Genomic DNA, 23,685 nt, shown 5'->3' with positions numbered 1-23,685 from the left:
GCATTTTAGGACTTTCTGCTACTGCAGGAAACCAAAACATTAACATCCAAAAATGTACTGAGTTGAAAGTAATGAAGTTTGAATAAAATATTTAATGACATTTAAATCCAGCAGCATAACTATTCAGTTTTGTTGGAAAGAATATATTAAAGCTATTCACAATTCAGTTACAGAATCATTTGTCCATACCAACATTAATTTGGCAATCATCTATAAAACCAATGTACAATATTAACCCTGAAGTTTAAAGTTTAACCCGATCAACTACATAATTTTAATTACCTGGCAGCGCATACGTGTTTACTACATCCACACTAGAACTGGTTACTTCAATACTAAAAGGCAGGTTTTAAATAGAGGTACCTACCATTTTCACTTAAATGAACATGTCTTGCAAATTCCTTATCTGTTTCATAAAAGGCTTTGGTCAATACCACTTCCAGATCCTCTTCCTGGGAAAGGCATTGTCTAGATGGGAAGCAAAAATGAAATTACATGTAAATGATACTTCCACCTATGGGGAGGCGGTGGCATAGTGGTATGGTCACTGGCCTAGGGGCTTTTCACAGTAACTTCATACTTGTGACAATAAAAGGTTATTATTATTAGTAATCCAGAGAACTCTGGAGTCCCAGGTTCAATTCCCGCCACTGCAAATGGTGAAATTTGAATTCAATAAAAATCTGGAATTAAAAATCCAGTGATGACCATGAAACCATTGTCGATTGTCCTTTTAAGGAAAGAAATCTGCCAAGGACATTCAAATGGTTATTGGATAGACATATGGACGATAAGGGAATAGTGTAGATGGGCTTTAGAGTGGTTTCACAGGTCAGCGCAACATCGAGGGCCGAAGGGCCTGTACTGCGCTGTAATGTTCTATGTTCTGCCCTTGGAAAGGGCAGAAGGAAAGGTGTCTCTCAAAATTCATGGTAACAATGTCGGTGGAGCGAATTAGTTTGTGAAGAGATCAAATGGCAACATTAGTCTGTACAGCCACAGTATATTACAGAAGTTATTAATTTCGCAATAATATTTTTGTTCTTTATGTTGTAAAGTTTGAGCCCGGGAAATGCACTTGCAATGAAAATACCCAGATGCAAAGAGCACTTTTTAATACACTATAGGTGTAACATAAGTGCCAACTGTTATTGCTGCTTGATGCTGCACCTGTGATTTGAAAGTCAGCACGGAAACAACCCGCAATATGCTTGTTGGATACACTTGAGGCAGATGTGAATTTTTTCACAAACCTTCAAGCACCTCTCAAATTGAAAAACATCACTCTCGCAAATCATTAAAAACATGCTCTTTTTCTGTTTACTCAGACTTTGAACATTATAGAATAAAGCGCTTCTTCAGTTACAATCTTCTGCAAATGATCTTTTAAATCCTCAAAAGGTTGATTCAGGGATAACGACGGGGAAACCTCCAAAGTTTAACAGTTGTCACACCTGTAAGTGTTTACCAGAGAATGGTGGAATCTCATTAACATTTCTTTGAATTCCTGTCAACTATAATACCATCCCGTAAATGTATGAATTTCAATTAGCTATTGGCCCGTAGTTACATATTTTGTTGCAGGAATTCACAGTTAAATTTAATGATCTTAGGGGTGGCACATTGGGCATGACAGCAACCAGTTTGCGTACAAGGGGCAACACAGTGGCACAGTGGTTAGCACTGCTGCATCACAGCATTAGGGACCAGAGTTCAATTCCGGCCTTGGGTAACCGTGTGGAATTTGTAGGTTCTCCCAGTGTCTGTATGGGTTTCCTCCGGGTGCTCCGGTTTCCTCCCACACTCCAAAGATGTGCAGGTTAGATGGATTGGCCATGCTAAATTGCCCCTTAATGTCCAAGGATGTGCTTGTGGGGTTACAGGGCTAGGGCAGGGGAGTGGGTCTGCATAGGGTGCTCTTTTAGAGGGTCAGTGCAGGCTGAATTGTGTGCTCAGGATGCTTGTGCTGGAGTGATACTCGAGTACAGACCTGGCCCAGAGACAAGCCGGACAATTCTATTTTGAATCACTCTGCTGGTGGATATGTAGTGGGACAGATTTGGTACATAACACACAATTACACGCATCTATCAATTTGGTTCATTGCACTCTTGCCTTGAAGTCAGAAGGTTGTGGGTTCAAGCCCTATTCCAAGACTAATGCACATAATCTAGACTGATCCACATAATCTAGACTGATCCAGTATGTTACTGAGGCGGTGCTGCATCGTCAGTTATCAGCCTAGAATTTGCAACTGTAATGATGCTGAAATTGAGTGTATGGTGTCATTACTCTGAAACCAATAGCAACTGCTGATGCTTGCAGATAGGCCGCTAAACGCAAATTTGCTCTCATATCCATAAGATGTGCTGTTAAAATTCTCACAAATGGAAATCACCTCGAAATCGCTGACTTGCCATAAACTGCCACTTTTAACACTTGGTCTCGCTGCACACAACCTTGAGGAAGCTACAACCTGCAGACTGAGATGTAACTGAATTTTTAATCAGCATACTAAGCTATAATTACTGCTGAACCAACACTGTTCCCAAATAATATATTTTAAGCCGTGTAGGATGTCAAATTGTTCTTCATGGCAACAAATTCCAAAGATTTCGAATTTAAAAAAAATATTTCATAGAATTTACAGTGCAGAAGGAGGCCATTTGGCCCATCGAGTCTGCACCGGCTCTTGGAAAGAGCACCCTACCCAAGGTCAACACCTCCACCCTATCCCCATAACCCAGTAACCCCACCTCACCTCTTTTGGACACTAAGGACAATTTAGCATGGCCAATCCACCTAATCTGCACATCTTTGGACTCTGGGAGGAAACCGGAGCACCCGGAGGAAACCCACGCAGACACGGGGAGAACGTGCAGACTCCACACAGACAGTGACCCAAGCCGGGAATTGAACCTGGGACCCTGGAGCTGTGAAGCAATTGTGCTATCCACAATGCTACCGTGCTGCCCAATATATTAATGATATTTCTACCAGTTTTACATGAATGCCCCAATCTTTATTTTTACTCTCTTACAGACTGAATGAAGTGTGAAGGATAATCAGTGGATTTTACTTTGATCCCCTATTTGCAGTACAGAAGAGTTGGCCACACGATATTCTTTTCATTACTTATACTTCAACAAACACTCGCAGAGGGCAGCACGGTGGCGCAGTGGTCAGCCCTGCTGCCTCATGGCGCTGAGGTCCCAGGTTCGATCCCGGCCACGCGTCACTGTCCGTGTGGAGTTTGCACATTCTCCCCTTGTCTGCATGGGTTTCACCCCACAACCCAAGGATGTGCAGGGTAGGTGGACTGGCCACGCTAAATTGCCCCTTAATTGCAAAAATTAATTGGGTACTCTAAATTTATTTTAAAAAACACTTGCAGGTTAAACTGGTAATTTCCCCCCATTGCTATGTGAGGGATCTTGCAATAGGCATAGCAGCTGCTGTGCTTGCTAACATAACAGTAACTACAATTAAAAAGTAATTTATTGGCCGAGATGTGCACAGAATGTGGGTATCACTAGCGAGGCGAGTATTTATTGCCCAGCTGTAACTGCCCTCGAGAAGGTGGATGCCAATGGATGCCCTTGAGAACATGAAAGTCAAGAACAAGTTTAACTTTAGAAGAAATATATTGGTTCAAACTAGTGTAGCAACATGCAAGAAAGAAAATGTACATTTTAAGTTCTAAACGGATTGAATTAGGCCGCCTTCTGAAATAAGGATTATAAAATAGAAATGATCTATTTCACTATGAAGGAACAGCATTGTGGCTGATTCTTTATGGCCTCTAATCAAGGGCAATTAGGGATGTACAATAAATAATGGCCCAGCCAGCGACACACACATCTATCACTTGAATGATTAATAAAAAACGTTAAAAGTATTAATTGACCATTCTTCATCAGAGATATATTTTAAAGTTTTAAAAAATTCTTTCATGGGATGTGGGTATTAGTGGCAAGGCCAGCATATGTTGCCATGAGGCCATTTTAGAGGACAGTTAAGAGTCACCACATTACTGTGTATCTGGGGTTACATGTAGGCCAGGCAAGGATTCCCTTCCTTAAAAGGCACAAGATAGGTTTTTCCAACAATTGATGAAAGTTTCATGACCACTGTTACTCAGGTTAGCTTTTAATTCCAGATACCCCCGTGCCCAGAGCATGAGCCTGGGCCTCTGGATTACTAGTCAATGGTGACATTACCACCACACCACATCTCCCTCTATTATGGTGGTGTCAATGCATTTGATACCCTGAATATCGGATTGGAGCCTTCCTAATTAATAGTGACAGAAGTTACAATCCTATTCTGAATGTCACAACTGATCACCATATCCTTTGCTGCATTACTTCTGACTGAAACATTACCTTCAAATAATCCCAATAATAAATATATGGTAAAGTAACACAAGAATGTAGGCAACTAGGCGAAAATAAATATTTAAAATAGACACTTTCATTTGAATTATTCTATATCAGCCACATAATTCAACTGGCTATCACTGAACTGCTACATGTCAGTGGAGATCAAAGCTGCAGAACAGCATGAAGCAGCACAGTTCTGCCAAGAAAAATCAAGCAAGGGTTGAAGGAAAGCAAGGAAATGTGAATACTTGATTAATTAAGTTGGGGGAAAAAGGTAGCAGGAAAGGCTGTAAAGACACTTATATTGCACCTTTCACAACCTAAGAGTCTAAGCCAATTAAGTATTTTCAAGTGGTCACTGTTGTAATGTAAGAAATGTGGCATCCAATTTGAACACAACAAGCTTTCAATAACAGCAATGGAAAAAGGACCAGATAATCTGTGCTAAGGCTTGTTCAACGATTTATATCAGCTACAACACCAGGGAGAGCACACCCGTTTCAGATCAATGCCATGGGATCTTTCATATTCGCCCAAAGGGCAGATGGGACATCCATTTAACATGGGTTCTGAGAGATGACGCCTCTTAAGGGTTCAGTACTCCCCAAGTACTTACTGCTCTAGTGTCAGCCTAGGCTGTGTGTGCAAGCCTCTGGAGTGGAACCTGAACCCGTAACATTCTGACTCAAAAGCAACAGTGTCCAACCAAGTTAAATGATTTTGAGGCTCTGAAGAAGTCACACTGACTTGAAGCGGTAACTCTCGTTTTGCTCTCCACAGATGCTCCCAGCATTTTTTTATTTACTGCAGACAAGGTCTGACTAAAGTTCTAGATGACTGAAGTGTAATTTATACCTCGTTGTACTGCAACACAAAAAGCTTTCAGTGAAAGTGCTGGAAGCCATTGTATCTGGAGGAAATGGTGATGCAGTATATCAGAAACAGAGCCGACCCCATAGAATGGTAATGATGAAAACATGATAATAAGTTTGGAAAAAAGTTGGACAAGCGAAAGATTTCAAAGATTACAGTGCAGCAGTACCGAGAAGGAAAGTCTACCACTAAGATTGAAAAAGGCAAAGCCAGTGTGGACCTTGTAAGACTGGCAGAGGTTGAACAGAACCAGACTAGGTAGAGAATGTCACACTCATTCCTGACATGTTAGACAAACTAAATTAGTGCAGATAAATCTACTGTAAGTGGCTTATACTGTATAAATAAGGGGAATTGGGGAAGAGCTGCCACACAAACACCTTCCTCTTTTAACCAAAGTGTTTCTGAAGTCAAGCCACAGTGTGTGGCCATGTCATTTTTACTGCTATGATATTCAACAATTTCAAAAGGTTTGCGTGTCACTGAGATGGCAGGTTTGAATTATATTGGACAGGCCTTTGACAGAAATATATTGGACAGTAAAGATACTTCCCATTATGTTTTAGGATAACTCCAAGTTAATTGTTTATAAGCTAAAAATTTACACTAGGTACGTACGCAATATGCTTTGCCATGTACTTATGACAAAAGTCAGCTGCTGCTATTCCACCATGTCCATCAAACACTGCAAAATACAGCACGTTGTCGGTCAGCATGCCAATACTGAAACGGTCCTCATTCTCTTTGCGTTGGCCTATTTGAGTGACACATCCAACTTTACTCAGGCTGACATTAGGAATGGGTTTGCCATATTTTATGCTGGGTGGAAGAAGAATGGGTTCATCAATGCGGTTGTCCCAGATTCCAAAAGAATCCCAGGATGGCAGGCGGCCACCACCGTCTACGTCAAATTGCGAAGACCTCCGATCACTGGTACTGCTCTGGCAAAGGAGAACCACACGCTTTTCGTCCTGCAGCAGCTTGAAGGTCAACAGTGCTCTTCTTCTCACGTGAAAGCCACCAGATCTACACAAGGTGATTAGTGCAGCTGTTGACATAACTCAATGCACAGAGATCACCCAGGAACGAAGCTTTGAGATGGAAAAAAATAAATAATTCTTTCTGCCGATGGCAAATTTCATATAGTTGAAGAATCCAGCAGTTTGCTGCAAGAATAATGAGCAAAAGTTAAAACCAAAACCATCAAAAGTCTTGCTGGTGTAAAGAGACAGAAAGAGCTCATCACCCAGCCACTGAAAATAACGATGGGCAACATAAAAACATTTAGCATACCATCCTTCATTTTAAGTAGGTCCGTGAGGCCAAAATACAAACCCAGAAACTGTGCTATTCCAAGTACTGCCATGACTCAACTGAATGAATGTAACAACGGTCCCCCCGCAATATAATCTGCATGAAAAGCAAGTACACAATAATAATTTCCCAACTGAACCAGATTAAGATGGAAGGTGCACGATTGTGCATGAGTGGCAAGCACAAGATCCTAGTTAGTAAATTCCCAGGAGTAGTAATGATCCAGGAGTAGCTCACCCTGTGCTACCTTAGTGAGATTTGGCATGTGAGAGCTTAGGCATGAAGATTGTACAAACTATTGGAGGGGGGGGGGGGGCAGAGCAGATGAGGGGTACAAGTCCTGGGACTAAGCCCAAGTAATGGGGTGGCAGAGGGTGGTGCATCCAAGTTGGGGGGGGGGGGGGGGAAGAGCTCAAGAGGATGGATGTGTGGGGGGTGGGGATTAGCCCAAGAGTAAGGGGGGGGGGGGGGTCAGCCCAAGAGTAAGGGTGGGGGGGGTCAGCCCAAGAGGAGGGGAGGGGGGGGGATCAGCCCAAGAGGAGGGGAGGGGGGGGGGATCAGCCCAAGAGGTGGGGATGGGGGGGGATCAGTCCAAGAAGAGGGGAGGGATCAGTCCAAGAGGAGGGGAGGGATCCGTCCAAGAGGAGGGGAGGGGGGGGGATCAGCCCAAGAGGAGGGGAGGGGGGGGGATCAGGCCAAGAAGGGGGGGGGGGCAGCCCAAGAGGAGGGGCGGGGGAGATTCAGTCCAAGAGGAGGGGAGGGGATCAGTCCGAGGGGAGGGGGAGATCAGCCCAAGAGGAGGGGAGGCGGGGAGGGGGGAGATCAGTCCAAGAGGGGGGGAGGGGGGGAAATCAGTCCAAGAGGGGGGGAGGGGGGGAATCAGCCCAAGAGGGGGGGGGGGGGGGGAATCAGCCCAAGAGGAGGGGAGGGGGGGTGATCAGCCCAAGAGGAGGGGAGGGGGGGGGGATCAGCCCAAGAGGAGGGGAGGGGGGGGGATCAGCCCAAGAAGGGGTGGGGGGCAGCCCAAGAGGAGGGGAGGGGGAGAATCAGTCCAAGAGGAGGGGAGGGGATCAGTCCGAGGGGAGGGGGAGATCAGCCCAAGAGGAGGGGGGGGTCAGCCCAAGAGGAGGGGAGGGGGATCAGCCCAAGAGGCGGGGAGGGGGGAGATCAGTCCAAGAGGGGGGGAGGGGGGGAAATCAGTCCAAGAGGGGGGGAGGGGGGGAATCAGCCCAAGAGGGGGGGGGATCAGCCCAAGAGGGGGGGGGGGGGGGGGGGGATCAGCCCAAGAGGAGGGGAAGGGGGGGATCAGTCCAAGAGGAGGGGAAGGGGGGGATCAGTCCAAGAGGAGGGGAGGGGGGATCAGTCCAAGAGGAGGGGAGGGGGGATCAGTCCAAGAGGAGGAGAGGGGGGATCAGTCCAAGAGGAGGGGAGGGGGAGATCAGTCCAAGAGGGGGGGAGGGTCAGCCCAAGAGGAGGGGAGGGGGGGAGGGTCAGCCCAAGAGGAGGGGAGGGGGGGGGATCAGTCCAAGAGGAGGGGAGGGGGGGATAAGTCCAAGAGGGGAGGGGGGGATAAGTCCAAGAGGAGGGGAGATCAGTCCAAGAGGAGGAGAGGGGGGATCAGTCCAAGAGGAGGGGAGGGGGAGATCAGTCCAAGAGGGGGGGGGGGGGTCAGCCCAAGAGGAGGGGAGGGGGGGATCAGTCCAAGAGGAGGGATGGGGGGGGGGGAATCAGCCCAAGAGGACGGGAGGGGGAGATCAGACCGGGGGGGGGGGGGGGGGGGGGGGTCAGCCCAAGAGGAGGGGAGGGGGGGATCAGTCCAAGAGCAGGGGAGGGGGGGGATCAGTCCAAGAGCAGGGGAGGGGGGGGATCAGTCCAAGAGGAGGGGAGGGGGGGGGATCAGTCCAAGAGGAGGGGAGGGGGATCAGCCCAAGAGGAGGGGAGGGGGGGGGATCAGCCCAAGAGGAGGGATGGGGGGCGGGATCAGCCCAAGAGGGGAGGGGGGGGCGGGGGAATCAGCCCAAGAGGGGAGGGGTGGCGGGGGAATCAGCCCAAGAGGGGACGGGGGGCGGGGGAATCAGCCCAAGAGGGGAGGGGGGGCGGGGGAATCAGCCCAAGAGGGGAGGGGGGGCGGGGGAATCAGCCCAAGAGGGGAGGGGGGGCGGGGGAATCAGCCCAAGAGGGGAGGGGGGGCGGGGGAATCAGCCCAAGAGGGGAGGGGGGGCGGGGGAATCAGCCCAAGAGGGGAGGGGGGGCGGGGGAATCAGCCCAAGAGGAGGGGAGGGGGGGTGATCAGCCCAAGAGGAGGGGAGGGGGGGGGGAAATCAGCCCAAGAGGAGGGGAGGGGAGGGGAGGGGGGGGGATCAGCCCAAGAAGGGGTGGGGGGCAGCCCAAGAGGAGGGGAGGGGGAGAATCAGTCCAAGAGGAGGGGAGGGGATCAGTCCGAGGGGAGGGGGAGATCAGCCCAAGAGGAGGGGAGGGGGGGGGGGGTCAGCCCAAGAGGAGGGGAGGGGGATCAGCCCAAGAGGCGGGGAGGGGGGAGATCAGTCCAAGAGGGGGGGAGGGGGGGAAATCAGTCCAAGAGGGGGGGAGGGGGGGGAATCAGCCCAAGAGGGGGGGGGGGGGGGATCAGCCCAAGAGGGGGGGGGGGGGGATCAGCCCAAGAGGAGGGGAAGGGGGGGATCAGTCCAAGAGGAGGGGAGGGGGGATCAGTCCAAGAGGAGGAGAGGGGGGATCAGTCCAAGAGGAGGGGAGGGGGAGATCAGTCCAAGAGGGGGGAGGGTCAGCCCAAGAGGAGGGGAGGGGGGGAGGGTCAGCAGAAGAGGAGGGGAGGGGGGGGGGATCAGTCCAAGAGGAGGGGAGGGGGGGATAAGTCCAAGAGGGGAGGGGGGGGATAAGTCCAAGAGGAGGGGAGATCAGTCCAAGAGGAGGAGAGGGGGGATCAGTCCAAGAGGAGGGGAGGGGGAGATCAGTCCAAGAGGAGGGATGGGGGGGGGGGGGGGGAATCAGCCCAAGAGGAGGGGAGGGGGAGATCAGACCGGGGGGGGGGGGGGGTCAGCCCAAGAGGAGGGGAGGGGGGGGATCAGTCCAAGAGCAGGGGAGGGGGGGGATCAGTCCAAGAGCAGGGGAGGGGGGGATCAGTCCAAGAGGAGGGGAGGGGATCAGTCCGAGGGGAGGGGGAGATCAGCCCAAGAGGAGGGGAGGCGGGGAGGGGGGAGATCAGTCCAAGAGGGGGGGAGGGGGGGAAATCAGTCCAAGAGGGGGGGAGGGGGGGAATCAGCCCAAGAGGGGGGGGGGGGGGGGAATCAGCCCAAGAGGAGGGGAGGGGGGGTGATCAGCCCAAGAGGAGGGGAGGGGGGGGGGATCAGCCCAAGAGGAGGGGAGGGGGGGGGATCAGCCCAAGAAGGGGTGGGGGGCAGCCCAAGAGGAGGGGAGGGGGAGAATCAGTCCAAGAGGAGGGGAGGGGATCAGTCCGAGGGGAGGGGGAGATCAGCCCAAGAGGAGGGGGGGGTCAGCCCAAGAGGAGGGGAGGGGGATCAGCCCAAGAGGCGGGGAGGGGGGAGATCAGTCCAAGAGGGGGGGAGGGGGGGAAATCAGTCCAAGAGGGGGGGAGGGGGGGAATCAGCCCAAGAGGGGGGGGGGATCAGCCCAAGAGGGGGGGGGGGGGGGGGGGGGATCAGCCCAAGAGGAGGGGAAGGGGGGGATCAGTCCAAGAGGAGGGGAAGGGGGGGATCAGTCCAAGAGGAGGGGAGGGGGGATCAGTCCAAGAGGAGGGGAGGGGGGATCAGTCCAAGAGGAGGAGAGGGGGGATCAGTCCAAGAGGAGGGGAGGGGGAGATCAGTCCAAGAGGGGGGGAGGGTCAGCCCAAGAGGAGGGGAGGGGGGGGAGGGTCAGCCCAAGAGGAGGGGAGGGGGGGGGATCAGTCCAAGAGGAGGGGAGGGGGGGATAAGTCCAAGAGGGGAGGGGGGGATAAGTCCAAGAGGAGGGGAGATCAGTCCAAGAGGAGGAGAGGGGGGATCAGTCCAAGAGGAGGGGAGGGGGAGATCAGTCCAAGAGGGGGGGGGGGGGTCAGCCCAAGAGGAGGGGAGGGGGGGATCAGTCCAAGAGGAGGGATGGGGGGGGGGGGAATCAGCCCAAGAGGACGGGAGGGGGAGATCAGACCGGGGGGGGGGGGGGGGGGGGGGGGTCAGCCCAAGAGGAGGGGAGGGGGGGATCAGTCCAAGAGCAGGGGAGGGGGGGGATCAGTCCAAGAGCAGGGGAGGGGGGGGATCAGTCCAAGAGGAGGGGAGGGGGGGGGATCAGTCCAAGAGGAGGGGAGGGGGATCAGCCCAAGAGGAGGGGAGGGGGGGGATCAGCCCAAGAGGAGGGATGGGGGGCGGGATCAGCCCAAGAGGGGAGGGGGGGGGCGGGGGAATCAGCCCAAGAGGGGAGGGGTGGCGGGGGAATCAGCCCAAGAGGGGACGGGGGGCGGGGGAATCAGCCCAAGAGGGGAGGGGGGGGCGGGGGAATCAGCCCAAGAGGGGAGGGGGGGGCGGGGGAATCAGCCCAAGAGGGGAGGGGGGGCGGGGGAATCAGCCCAAGAGGGGAGGGGGGGCGGGGGAATCAGCCCAAGAGGGGAGGGGGGGCGGGGGAATCAGCCCAAGAGGGGAGGGGGGGCGGGGGAATCAGCCCAAGAGGAGGGGAGGGGGGGGTGATCAGCCCAAGAGGAGGGGGGGGGGGAAATCAGCCCAAGAGGAGGGGAGGGGAGGGGAGGGGGGGGGGATCAGCCCAAGAAGGGGTGGGGGGCAGCCCAAGAGGAGGGGAGGGGGAGAATCAGTCCAAGAGGAGGGGAGGGGATCAGTCCGAGGGGAGGGGGAGATCAGCCCAAGAGGAGGGGAGGGGGGGGGGGTCAGCCCAAGAGGAGGGGAGGGGGATCAGCCCAAGAGGCGGGGAGGGGGGAGATCAGTCCAAGAGGGGGGGAGGGGGGGAAATCAGTCCAAGAGGGGGGGAGGGGGGGAATCAGCCCAAGAGGGGGGGGGGGGGGGATCAGCCCAAGAGGGGGGGGGGGGGGGATCAGCCCAAGAGGAGGGGAAGGGGGGGATCAGTCCAAGAGGAGGGGAGGGGGGATCAGTCCAAGAGGAGGAGAGGGGGGATCAGTCCAAGAGGAGGGGAGGGGGAGATCAGTCCAAGAGGGGGGAGGGTCAGCCCAAGAGGAGGGGAGGGGGGGAGGGTCAGCAGAAGAGGAGGGGAGGGGGGGGGGATCAGTCCAAGAGGAGGGGAGGGGGGGATAAGTCCAAGAGGGGAGGGGGGGGATAAGTCCAAGAGGAGGGGAGATCAGTCCAAGAGGAGGAGAGGGGGGATCAGTCCAAGAGGAGGGGAGGGGGAGATCAGTCCAAGAGGAGGGATGGGGGGGGGGGGGGGGGAATCAGCCCAAGAGGAGGGGAGGGGGAGATCAGACCGGGGGGGGGGGGGGTCAGCCCAAGAGGAGGGGAGGGGGGGATCAGTCCAAGAGCAGGGGAGGGGGGGGATCAGTCCAAGAGCAGGGGAGGGGGGGATCAGTCCAAGAGGAGGGGAGGGGGGGGGATCAGTCCAAGAGGAGGGGAGGGGGGGGATCAGTCCAAGAGGAGGGGAGGGGGGGATCAGCCCAAGAGGAGGGAGGATCAGGGATCAGCCCAAGAGGAGGGGAGGGGGGGGGGGGATCAGCCCAAGAGGAGGGGAGGGGGGGGATCAGCCCAAGAGGAGGGGAGGATCAGCCCAAGAAGAGGGGAGGGGGGGATCTGCCCAAGAGGAGGGGAGGATCAGCCCAAGAGGAGGGGAGGGGGGGATCAGCCCAAGAGGAGGGGAGGGGGGGGATCAGCCCAAGAGGAGGGGAGGATCAGCCCAAGAAGAGAGGAGGGGAGGATCAGCCCAAGAAGAGGGGAGGGGGGGGATCAGCCCAAGAGGAGGGGGGGGATCAGCCCAAGAGGAGGGGAGGGGGGGGGATCAGCCCAAGAGGAGGGGAGGGGGGGGGATCAGCCCAAGAGGAGGGGAGGGGGGGGGATCAGCCCAAGAGGAGGGGAGGGGGGGGATCAGCCCAAGAGGAGGGGAGGGGGGGGGATCAGCCCAAGAGGAGGGGAGGATCAGCCCAAGAAGAGGGGAGGGGGGGATCAGCCCAAGAGGAGGGGAGGATCAGCCCAAGAGGAGGGGAGGGGGGGGGATCAGCCCAAGAGGAGGGGAGGGGGGGATCAGCCCAAGAGGAGGGGAGGGGGGGATCAGCCCAAGAGGAGGGGAGGGGGGGGGATCAGCCCAAGAGGAGGGGAGGGGGGGGGGGATCAGCCCAAGAGGAGGGGAGGGGGGGGGGATCAGCCCAAGAGGAGGGGAGGGGGGGGGATCAGCCCAAGAGGAGGGGAGGGGGGGATCAGCCCAAGAGGAGGGGAGGGGGGGATCAGCCCAAGAGGAGGGGAGGGGGGGGGATCAGCCCAAGAGGAAGGGAGGGGGGGGATCAGCCCAAGAGGAAGGGAGGGGGGGGATCAGCCCACGAGGAGGGGAGGGGGGGGATCAGCCCAAGAGGAGGGCAGTGGGGGATCAGTCCAAGAGGAGGGGAGGGGAAGATCAGTCCAAGAGGGGGGGAGGGGGAGATCAGTCCAAGAGGGGGGGAGGGGGAGATCAGTCCAAGAGGGGGGGGTCAGTCCAAGAGGAGGGGAGGGGGGGGGGGTCAGTCCAAGAGGAGGGGAGGGGGGGATCAGTCCAAGAAGGGGGAGATCAGTCCAAGAGGGGGTGGGGGTCAGCCCAAGAGGTGGGGATCAGTCCACGAGGAGGGGAGGGGGTGATCAGTCCAAAAGGAGGGGGGATCAGTCCAAGAGGAGGGGAGGGGGATATCAGTCCAAGAGGAGGGGAGGGGGATATCAGTCCAAGAGGAGGGGAGGGGGATCAGCCCACGAGGAAGGGAGGGGGGGGGGAATCAGTCCAAGAGGAGGGGAGCGGGGGATCAGTCCAAGAGTAGGGGAGGGGGAGATCAGTCCAAGAGTAGGGGAGGGGGAGATCAGTCCAAGAGGGGGGGGGTGGGGGGAGATCAGTCCAAGAAGGGGGGGGGTCAGTCAAAGAGGAGGGGAAGGGGGGGGGTCAGTCAAAGAGGAGGGGAAGGGGGGGGGTCAGCCCAAGAGGAGGGGAGGGGGAGAATCAGCCCAAGAGGAGGGGAGGGGGGGGGGATCAGTCCAAGAGGAGGGGAGGGGGGGGATCAGTGCAAGAGGAGAGGAGGGGGGGGATCAGTCCAAGAGGTATGGATGGGGGGGGGGTGAGTCCAAGAGGAGAGGAGGGGGGATCAGTCCAAGAGGAGGGGAGGGGGGGATCAGTCCAAGAGGAGGGGAGGGGGGGATCAGTCCAAGAGGAGGGGAGGGGGGGATCAGTCCAAGAGGAGGGGAGGGGGGGATCAGTCCAAAAGGAGGGGAGGGGGGGTCAGTCCAAGAGGAGGGGAGGGGGGGGGATCAGTCCAAGAGGAGGGGAGGAGGGGATCAGTCCAAGAGGAGGGGAGGGGGGAATCAGTCCAAGAGGAGGGGAGTGGGGGATCAGTCCAAGAGGAGGGGGGGGGGGATCAGCCCAAGAGGAGGGGGGGGGGATATCAGTCCAAGAGGAGGGGAGGGGGGGATCAGCCCAAGAGGATGAGGGGGAGGATCAGCCCAAGAGTAAGGGTGTGGGGGGGGGGTCAGTCCAAGAGGAGGGGAGGGGGGGGGGGATCAGCCCAAGTGGAGGGGAGGGGGGGGGGATCAGCCCAAGAGGAGGGATGGGGGGGATCAGCCCAAGAGGAGGGATGGGGGGATCAGTCCAAGAGGAGGGGAGGGGGGGATCAGTCCAAGAGGAGGGGAGGGGGGGGATCAGTCCAAGAGGAGGGGAGGGGGGGATCAGCCCAAGAGGAGGGAGGATCAGGGATCAGCCCAAGAGGAGGGGAGGGGGGGGGGGATCAGCCCAAGAGGAGGGGAGGGGGGGGATCAGCCCAAGAGGAGGGGAGGATCAGCCCAAGAAGAGGGGAGGGGGGGATCAGCCCAAGAGGAGGGGAGGATCAGCCCAAGAGGAGGGGAGGGGGGGATCAGCCCAAGAGGAGGGGAGGGGGGGATCAGCCCAAGAGGAGGGGAGGATCAGCCCAAGAAGAGAGGAGGGGAGGATCAGCCCAAGAAGAGGGGAGGGGGGGGATCAGCCCAAGAGGAGGGGGGGATCAGCCCAAGAGGAGGGGAGGGGGGGGGATCAGCCCAAGAGGAGGGGAGGGGGGGGGATCAGCCCAAGAGGAGGGGAGGGGGGGGGATCAGCCCAAGAGGAGGGGAGGGGGGGGATCAGCCCAAGAGGAGGGGAGGGGGGGGATCAGCCCAAGAGGAGGGGAGGATCAGCCCAAGAAGAGGGGAGGGGGGGATCAGCCCAAGAGGAGGGGAGGATCAGCCCAAGAGGAGGGGAGGGGGGGGGATCAGCCCAAGAGGAGGGGAGGGGGGGGATCAGCCCAAGAGGAGGGGAGGGGGGGATCAGCCCAAGAGGAGGGGAGGGGGGGGGATCAGCCCAAGAGGAGGGGAGGGGGGGGGGGATCAGCCCAAGAGGAGGGGAGGGGGGGGGATCAGCCCAAGAGGAGGGGAGGGGGGGGGATCAGCCCAAGAGGAGGGGAGGGGGGGATCAGCCCAAGAGGAGGGGAGGGGGGGATCAGCCCAAGAGGAGGGGAGGGGGGGGGATCAGCCCAAGAGGAAGGGAGGGGGGGGATCAGCCCAAGAGGAAGGGAGGGGGGGGATCAGCCCACGAGGAGGGGAGGGGGGGGATCAGCCCAAGAGGAGGGCAGTGGGGGATCAGTCCAAGAGGAGGGGAGGGGGAGATCAGTCCAAGAGGAGGGGAGGGGAAGATCAGTCCAAGAGGGGGGGAGGGGGAGATCAGTCCAAGAGGGGGGGAGGGGGAGATCAGTCCAAGAGGGGGGGGTCAGTCCAAGAGGAGGGGAGGGGGGGGGGTCAGTCCAAGAGGAGGGGAGGGGGGGATCAGTCCAAGAAGGGGGAGATCAGTCCAAGAGGGGGTGGGGGTCAGCCCAAGAGGTGGGGATCAGTCCACGAGGAGGGGAGGGGGTGATCAGTCCAAAAGGAGGGGGGATCAGTCCAAGAGGAGGGGAGGGGGATATCAGTCCAAGAGGAGGGGAGGGGGATATCAGTCCAAGAGGAGGGGAGGGGGATCAGCCCACGAGGAAGGGAGGGGGGGGGGGAAATCAGTCCAAGAGGAGGGGAGCGGGGGATCAGTCCAAGAGTAGGGGAGGGGGAGATCAGTCCAAGAGTAGGGGAGGGGGAGATCAGTCCAAGAGGGGGGGGGGTGGGGGGAGATCAGTCCAAGAAGGGGGGGGGTCAGTCAAAGAGGAGGGGAAGGGGGGGGGTCAGTCAAAGAGGAGGGGAAGGGGGGGGGTCAGCCCAAGAGGAGGGGAGGGGGAGAATCAGCCCAAGAGGAGGGGAGGGGGGGGGGATCAGTCCAAGAGGAGGGGAGGGGGGGGATCAGTGCAAGAGGAGAGGAGGGGGGGGATCAGTCCAAGAGGTATGGATGGGGGGGGGGTGAGTCCAAGAGGAGAGGAGGGGGGATCAGTCCAAGAGGAGGGGAGGGGGGGATCAGTCCAAGAGGAGGGGAGGGGGGGATCAGTCCAAGAGGAGGGGAGGGGGGGATCAGTCCAAAAGGAGGGGAGGGGGGGTCAGTCCAAGAGGAGGGGAGGGGGGGGGGATCAGTCCAAGAGGAGGGGAGGAGGGGATCAGTCCAAGAGGAGGGGAGGGGGGAATCAGTCCAAGAGGAGGGGAGTGGGGGATCAGTCCAAGAGGAGGGGGGGGGGGGATCAGCCCAAGAGGAGGGGGGGGGGATATCAGTCCAAGAGGAGGGGAGGGGGGGATCAGCCCAAGAGGATGAGGGGGAGGATCAGCCCAAGAGTAAGGGTGTGGGGGGGGGGTCAGTCCAAGAGGAGGGGAGGGGGGGGGGGATCAGCCCAAGTGGAGGGGAGGGGGGGGGGATCAGCCCAAGAGGAGGGATGGGGGGGATCAGCCCAAGAGGAGGGATGGGGGGATCAGCCCAAGAGGAGGGATGGGGGGGGGGGGATCAGCCCAAGAGGAGGGATGGGGGGGGGGGGGAGATCAGCCCAAGAGGAGGGGAGGGGGGGGGATCAGCCCAAGAGGAGGGGAGGGGTCAGCCCAAGAGGGGGGGGGGGTCAGCCCAAGAGGAGGGGAGGGGGAGAATCAGTCCAAGAGGAGGGGAGGGGATCAGTCCAAGAGGAGGGGAGGGGGAGGAGGGGGGATCAGCCCAAGAGGAGGGGAGGGGGGGGATCAGTCCAAGAGGAGGGGAAGGGGGGGGGTCAGTCCAAGAGGAGGGGAAGGGGGGGGTCAGCCCAAGAGGAGGGGAAGGGGGGGATTAGCCCAAGAGGAGGGGAGGGGGGGGTCAGCCCAAGAGGAGGGGAGGGGGGGGGTCAGCCCAAGAGGAGGGGAGGGGGGGGGGGTCAGCCCAAGAGGAGGGGAGGGGGAGAATCAGTCCAAGAGGAGGGGAGGGGATCAGTCCAAGAGGAGGGGAGGGGGGGGGAAATCAGCCCAAGAGGAGGGGAGGGGGATCAGCCCAAGAGGAGGGGAGGGGGGGGGATCAGCCCAAGAGGCGGGGAGGGTGGAGATCAGTCCAAGAGGAGGGGAAGGGGGGGATCAGTCCAAGGGGAGGGGAAGGGGGATCAGCCCAAGAGGAGGGGAGGGGGGGAACCAGCCCAAGAGGAGGGGGGGGAAATCAGCCCAAGAGGAGGGGGGGGGGGGGGAAATCAGCCCAAGAGGAGGGGAGGGATCAGCCCAAGAGGAGGGGAGGGGGGGGATCAGCCCAAGAGGAGGGGAGGGGGGGGATCAGCCCAAGAGGAGGGGAGGGGGGGTCAGCCCAAGAGGAGGGGGGGGGGTGAAGTCATCCCAAGAGGAATGGAGGGGTGGGGGGTCAGTCCAAGAGGAGGGGAGGGGATCAGTCCAAGAGGAGGGGAGGGGAGGGATCAGCCCAAGAGGAGGGGAGGGGGGGGGGGGATCAGCCCAAGAGGAGGGGGGGGGGGGGGATCAGCCCAAGAGGAGGGGAGGGGGGGGATCAGCCCAAGAGGCGGGGAGGGGGGAGATCAGTCCAAGAGGAGGGGAATCAGCCCAAGAGGGGGGGGATCAGCCCAAGAAGGGGGGGGATCAGCCCAAGAGGGGGGGGGGGGGATCAGCCCAAGAGGGGGGGGATCAGCCCAAGAGGAGGGGAAGGGGGGGATCAGTCCAAGAGGAGGGGATGGGGGGGGGGGGGTCAGTCAAAGAGGAGGGGATGGGGGGGGGGGGTCAGTCAAAGAGGAGGGGAAGGGGGGGGGGGGTCAGCCCAAGTGGAGGGGAGGGATCAGTCCAAGAGGAGGGGAAGGGGGGGGGGATCAGTCCAAGAGGAGAGGAGGGGGGGGATCAGTCCAAGAGGAGAGGAGGGGGGATCAGTCCAAGAGGAGGGGAGGGGGGGGGGATCAGTCCAAGAGGAGGGGAGGGGGGGGGGATCAGTCCAAGAGGAGGGGAGGGGGGATCAGTCCAAGAGGAGGGGAGGGGGGATCAGTCCAAGAGGAGGGGAGGGGGGGATCAGTCCAAGAAGGGGGGGGGGTGAGCCCAATAGGCAGGGAGGGGGAGATCAGTCCAAGAGGGGGGGGGGGTCAGCCCAAGAGGTGGGGAGGGGGGGGGGTCAGCCCAAGAGGTGGGGTGGGGGGATCAGTCCAAGAGGAGGGGAGTGGGGGACAGTCCAAGAGGAGGGGAGGGGGGGGGGATCAGCCCAAGAGGAGGGGAGGGATCAGCCCAAGAGGAGGGGAGCGGGGGATCAGTCCAAGAGGAGGGGAAGGGGGGTGGGGTCAGCCCAAGAGGAGGGGAGGGGGGGGATCAGCCCAAGAGGAGGGGAGGGGGGGGGATCAGCCCAAGAGGAGGGGGGGTCAGCCCAAGAGGAGGGGAGGGGGAGAATCAGTCCAAGAGGAGGGGAGGGGTTCAGTCCAAGAGGAGGAGAGGGGGAGGGGGGGGGGGATCAGCCCAAGAGGAGGGGAGGGGGATCAGCCCAAGAGGAGGGGAGGGGATCAGCCCAAGAGGCGGGGAAGGGGGAGATCAGTCCAAGAGGAGGGGAGGGGGGGGATCAGCCCAAGAGGAGGGGAAGGGGGGGATCAGCCCAAGAGGAGGGGAAGGGGGGGATCAGCCCAAGAGGAGGGGAAGGGGGGGATCAGCCCAAGAGGAGGGGAAGGGGGATCAGCCCAAGAGGAGGGGAGGGGGGGAAATCAGCCCAAGAGGAGGGGAGGGGGGGAAATCAGCCCAAGAGGAGGGGGGGGGGAAATCAGCCCAAGAGGTGGGGAGGGGGGGGGGGGATCAGCCCAAGAGGAGGGGAGGGGGGGGGGGATCAGCCCAAGAGGAGGGGAGGGATCAGCCCAAGAGGAGGGGAGGGGGGGGGGGAAATCAGCCCAAGAGGAGGGGAGGATCAGCCCAAGAAGAGGGGAGGGGGGGATCAGCCCAAGAGGAGGGGAGGATCAGCCCAAGAGGAGGGGAGGGGGGGGGGGATCAGCCCAAGAGGAGGGGAGGGGGGGATCAGCCCAAGAGGAGGGGAGGGGGGGATCAGCCCAAGAGGAGGGGAGGGGGGATCAGCCCAAGAGGAGGGGAGGGGGGGGTCAGCCCAAGAGGAGGGGAGGGGGGGGGATCAGCCCAAGAGGAAGGGAGGGGGGATCAGCCCAAGAGAGGGGGGGGGGGGGAGGGGGGGATCAGCCCAAGAGGGGGGGGGGATCAGCCCAAGAGGGGGGGGGGGATCAGCCCAAGAGGGGGGGGGGGATCAGCCCAAGAGGGGGGGGGGATCAGCCCAAGAGGGGGGGGGGGATCAGCCCAAGAGGGGGGGGGGGGATCTGCCCAAGAGGGGGGGGGGATCTGCCCAAGAGGAGGGGAAGGGGGGGATCAGTCCAAGAGGAGGGGAAGGGGGGGGGGGGGTCAGTCCAAGAGGAGGGGAAGGGGGGGGGGGGGTCAGTCCAAGAGGAGGGGAAGGGGGGGGGGGTCAGTCAAAGAGGAGGGGAGGGGGAGAATCAGCACAAGAGGAGGGGAGGGGGGGGATCAGTCCAAGAGGAGGGGAGGGGGGGATCAGTCCAAGAGGAGAGGAGGGGGGGGGGATCAGTCCAAGAGGTATGGATGGGGGGGATCAGTCCAAGAGGAGGAGAGGGGGGATCAGTCCAAGAGGAGGGGAGGGGGAGATCAGTCCAAGAGGCGGGGGGGTCAGCCCAAGAGGAGGGGAGGGGGGGGGAATCAGCCCAAGAGGAGGGGAGGGGGGGGATCAGTCCAAGAGGAGGGGAGTGGGGGATCAGTCCAAGAGGAGGGGAGGGGGGATCAGTCCAAGAGGAGGGGAGGGGGGGATCAGTGCAAGAAGGGGGGGGGGTGTCAGCCCAAGAGGAGGGGAGGGGGGGATCAGTCCAAGAGGAGGGGAGTGGGGGATCAGTCCAAGAGGAGGGGAGGGGGGATCAGTCCAAGAGGAGGGGAGGGGGGGATCAGTCCAAGAAGGGGGGGGGGGGTGAGCCCAAGAGGAGGGGAGGGGGAGATCAGTCCAAGAGGGGGTGGGGGTCAGCCCAAGAGGTGGGGATCAGTCCACGAGGAGGGGAGGGGGTGATCAGTCCAAGAGGAGGGGGGTCAGTCCAAGAGGAGGGGAGGGGGATATCAGTCCAAGAGGAGGGGAGGGGGATATCAGTCCAAGAGGAGGGGAGGGGGATCAGCCCACGAGGAGGGGAGGGGGGGGGAATCAGCCCAAGAGGAGGGGAGGGGGATCAGCCCAAGAGGAGGGGAGGGGATCAGCCCAAGAGGAGTGGAGGGGGATCAGCCCAAGAGGAGGGGAGGGGATCAGCCCAAGTGGAGGGGAGGGGGGGGATCAGCCCAAGTGGAGGGGAGGGGGGGGATCAGCCCAAGTGGAGGGGAGGGGGGGGGATCAGCCCAAGAGGAGGGATGGGGGGGGGGGGGGAGATCAGCCCAAGGGGGGGGGGGGAGATCAGCCCAAGAGGAGGGATGGGGGGGGGGGAGATCAGCCCAAGAGGAGGGATGGGGGGGGGGAGATCAGCCCAAGAGGAGGGATGGGGGGGGGGGGGGGGATCAGCCCAAGAGGGGAGGGGAGGGGGGGGGGGATCAGCCCAAGGGGAGGGGGGGGGGGGAGATCAGCCCAAGAGGAGGAGGAGGAGGGGGGGGGGGGGATCAACCCAAGAGGAGGGGGGGGGGGATCAGCTGAAGAGGAGGAGTGGGGGGGGGGGGGATCAGTCCACAGAACGGTTTCGGGATGAATTTTGTTCGGAATCTCTCTCTCTGCCCTTTGATCACATCACCATCACATCTTCTCGCGTCCCCCGGCCCGCACCCCCTCAGTGACTCCCCGCTCCGGGCTCTCAGTCCCGCTTCCTCACCCAATCTCAGCCGGCGACCGTTTGCCGCGCTCCCGCCCGTGCCCGCGCGCGACTCCGCACACGCGCCTCCTCGCCGCAGACCCGCAGTGCGGGAGAGGTGGGCGGGGCCGGCTCGGTTGACTGACACCGGGGCCCGTCCAATCGCGCCGCAGACTCCGTGCCCAATCGGCTGGCGGCCGGCCAATAAACAGCTGCCGGAGGCGGGATAAATACACAGGTACAAAAATAATATAGATAGAAAAAATATATGTAAAAGCCTGAGCAAACGAAGGGGAAAAAAAAGGGAACGGAAAGATATATAACGGTTTAGAAAGAAATGAAGGCGGCCTTTGATTGGCAGTGAGTGGAGCCAATGGGCTGGAGCCGGGCCGGGCAGGCGGTTTTATCAATGGGAAGTGGCGCGTGCGCAGCGGCGGTCGCCCCGGGAGACAGGTGGGCGCGAGGCAGGGTCTTTGTAGCAAAGCACGGGCACAGACAGCACCCTGGGTGGGGGGCTGCTCGGAGTCACCCTGCTGTAAAGCAAATATTATCCCCACCGCAGACTTATCACTCCCCCCACCCAACACTTTAACACCAACCTCTAGTAAATTGCACGGCCTTGGTTCCTAAATGAAGGACACAGAGAGAGAATGCAGAGATACATGAACAGCCCCCAATACACCCTGATGTATATAAATAAACCGCACGCCCTTCAGAATGGTGCAAAGCAAACACACACACCCAGGGTGACAGGGACAGCCGAGAGAAACCGAGCCTAGAATGAACACACACACACTATTATACTCGTGCAGATTCGAAGAAGTCATCATCTTCCACTCGAAACATTAACTCCCTCCCAAGATCTGCCTCGGGAGGTCTTCCAAACGCTGTATTTTTTGTTCTAATTCACAGCCTCTTCTGATTCCTTTTAAATGGCTTCCACTCACCGTTTGGCTTGCAAATAGTATTTCCCTCCCACACCCAGGGGGTGCACACTCTCTCTATTCGACAGTGGACAACTGGTGCTGAAGGACAAGGAAGAACGTCATTCCCCAGCTGTGATAGTGTTACTGTGTTGTGAAACCATGAGTCATGCAAAGTTCCTCTCCTTCTCCCTCTCTCTGTCAACGGGGCGTTGTAGCCACACACTCAATCCAATTCGTTGACTTTCCAACCAATAACAAACCCATGCGTTTGCCTGCACTGCATCGGGGCTTGACAGACGAGGATAACCTTCAGATAAGGTCTTGTAGGTCACAACATGCAAAATGCACTGAAATAAAGTGCTTGGAAGGGTAAGGCAGGCTCTCGTGTGGAGAGAGAGAGAGAGAAGATAGCCCTTGGAATCCAGCGTGACTCCCACCCCCCTCTGGGGAATTCCTGCTGAGGTTTTTATTTCCTGGTTTGTTTTATTTCAGACCTCCAGCACCCGCAGTCTTTCGCTTTCAAAACGAAGGTCGATTGACAAGATGAACCGTTGCCTCCAGTATTTAAAAAAAAACTAGTAGGATAACAGCAGACTTGAGATCTTGATGTAAATAATCGGAGCCCCGCAGTGTTTTAAGTGGCAGAGCACAGATGGTTTATGAAACATAACTGCCGGGTTAAGCACGCGTTGGCTCACCAGAAAGTTTCCTAAACGGAGCATCGCAACATAGCAGGTGATAGAGAACATAGCTGGCACTGCCTTCAGAACACATGGGATCAAATGACAGTATTGTCATATAAGAACATACTGCAAACACTCAGCAAGCAATAGTGCCACAGAGTCCTAGGAACGTAGGAATTAGGAGCAGAAGAAGGCAATTCAGTCCTTCAAGCCTTCTCCGCCATTCAATCAGATCATGACTGATCTCTTCCTCTTTTAAAATCAGAAATTTCAGAAATATATCTACCTCCTTGAAACCATTTAGTGACTCAGATTCCACCGCTCTGAAGTCCCCGCGGGTGAAGAGGGTTATGCCTGAAAGGAACAGAGGAGAAGGGGGGCTGGCGTTGCCGAACTTCAGCAACTATTACTGGGTGGCCAACATAACGATGATAAGGAAATGAATGGTGGGTGCGGGGTCGGTTTGGGAGCGGATGGAGGCTGCTTCGTGCAGGGGCACTAGCTTAACAGCCCTGGTCACGGCGCCACTGCCGCTTCCGCCGGCACGGTACTCCACCAGCCCGATAGTAGTGGCGGCTCTTCGGATCTGGGGCCAGTGGAGGAGGCATGTAGGGGAGGTAAGAGCATCGGTGTGGACCCCAATCTGCGGCAACCTCCGATTTGCCCTGGGGAACATGGACGGGGGGGTATCGACTGTGGAGGAGGGCGGGGATTGTGCGGATGGGGGATCAGTTCCTGGAAGGGAGCTTTCCGAGCATGAAGGTACTGGGGGAGAAGATTGGGCTGACGAGAGGGAACAACTTTAGATATTTGCAGATGAGGGATTTTGTACGCAGACTGGTGCCGTCCTTCCCACGTCTCCCGCCAAAGGGGAGGCAGGACAGGGTAGTTTCTAGGGGAGAGGGTAGAGTTTCAGCTTCAGACGTCTACAAGGAACTAATGGGAGCTGAGGATACGCAGACCGAGGACCTGAAGCTTAAGTGGGAGGAGGAGCTCGGGGGGGGGGGGGGGGGGGGGGGGGGAGCTGGAGGACGGTATTTGGGCAGAAGCCCTGACCAGAGTAAACATGACCGCAACATGCGCCAGGCTCAGCCTGATCCAGTTTAAGGTCGTGCACCGGGCCCACATGACGGTGGCCCGGGTGAGCAGATTCTTCGGGCTGGAGG

The 23,685-nt window shown here is 58.7% G+C and overlaps 1 protein-coding gene across 2 annotated transcripts in view; it reads right to left on the bottom strand.

Moving 5' to 3' along the window:
• The window catches only part of ppm1kb (protein phosphatase, Mg2+/Mn2+ dependent 1Kb), a 52,625-nt gene extending 30,598 nt beyond the window's left edge, over positions 1 to 22,027 (bottom strand). The window contains exons 1-3 of one of the 2 annotated variants that reach the window (XM_072495356.1): positions 21,858 to 22,027; positions 5,874 to 6,421; positions 368 to 468 (exon numbers count right to left, since the gene is read on the bottom strand). In XM_072495356.1, the coding sequence (XP_072351457.1) occupies positions 368 to 468; positions 5,874 to 6,313 (541 nt within the window). In that variant the 5' untranslated portion in view covers positions 6,314 to 6,421; positions 21,858 to 22,027. Of the gene's footprint in view, positions 1 to 367; positions 469 to 5,873; positions 6,422 to 20,931; positions 21,026 to 21,857 lie in introns of those variants that run through there. The other variant, XM_072495355.1, reaches the window with a different exon arrangement.
• Between the last annotated feature and the right edge of the window lie 1,658 nt (positions 22,028 to 23,685).

This window comes from Scyliorhinus torazame, chromosome 3 (assembly GCF_047496885.1).
Source record: "Scyliorhinus torazame isolate Kashiwa2021f chromosome 3, sScyTor2.1, whole genome shotgun sequence".
NCBI lineage: Eukaryota > Metazoa > Chordata > Chondrichthyes > Carcharhiniformes > Scyliorhinidae > Scyliorhinus > Scyliorhinus torazame.
The sequence above is the reverse complement of the archived record's forward strand: the minus strand, read 5'-3'. Positions and strand labels throughout refer to the sequence as shown.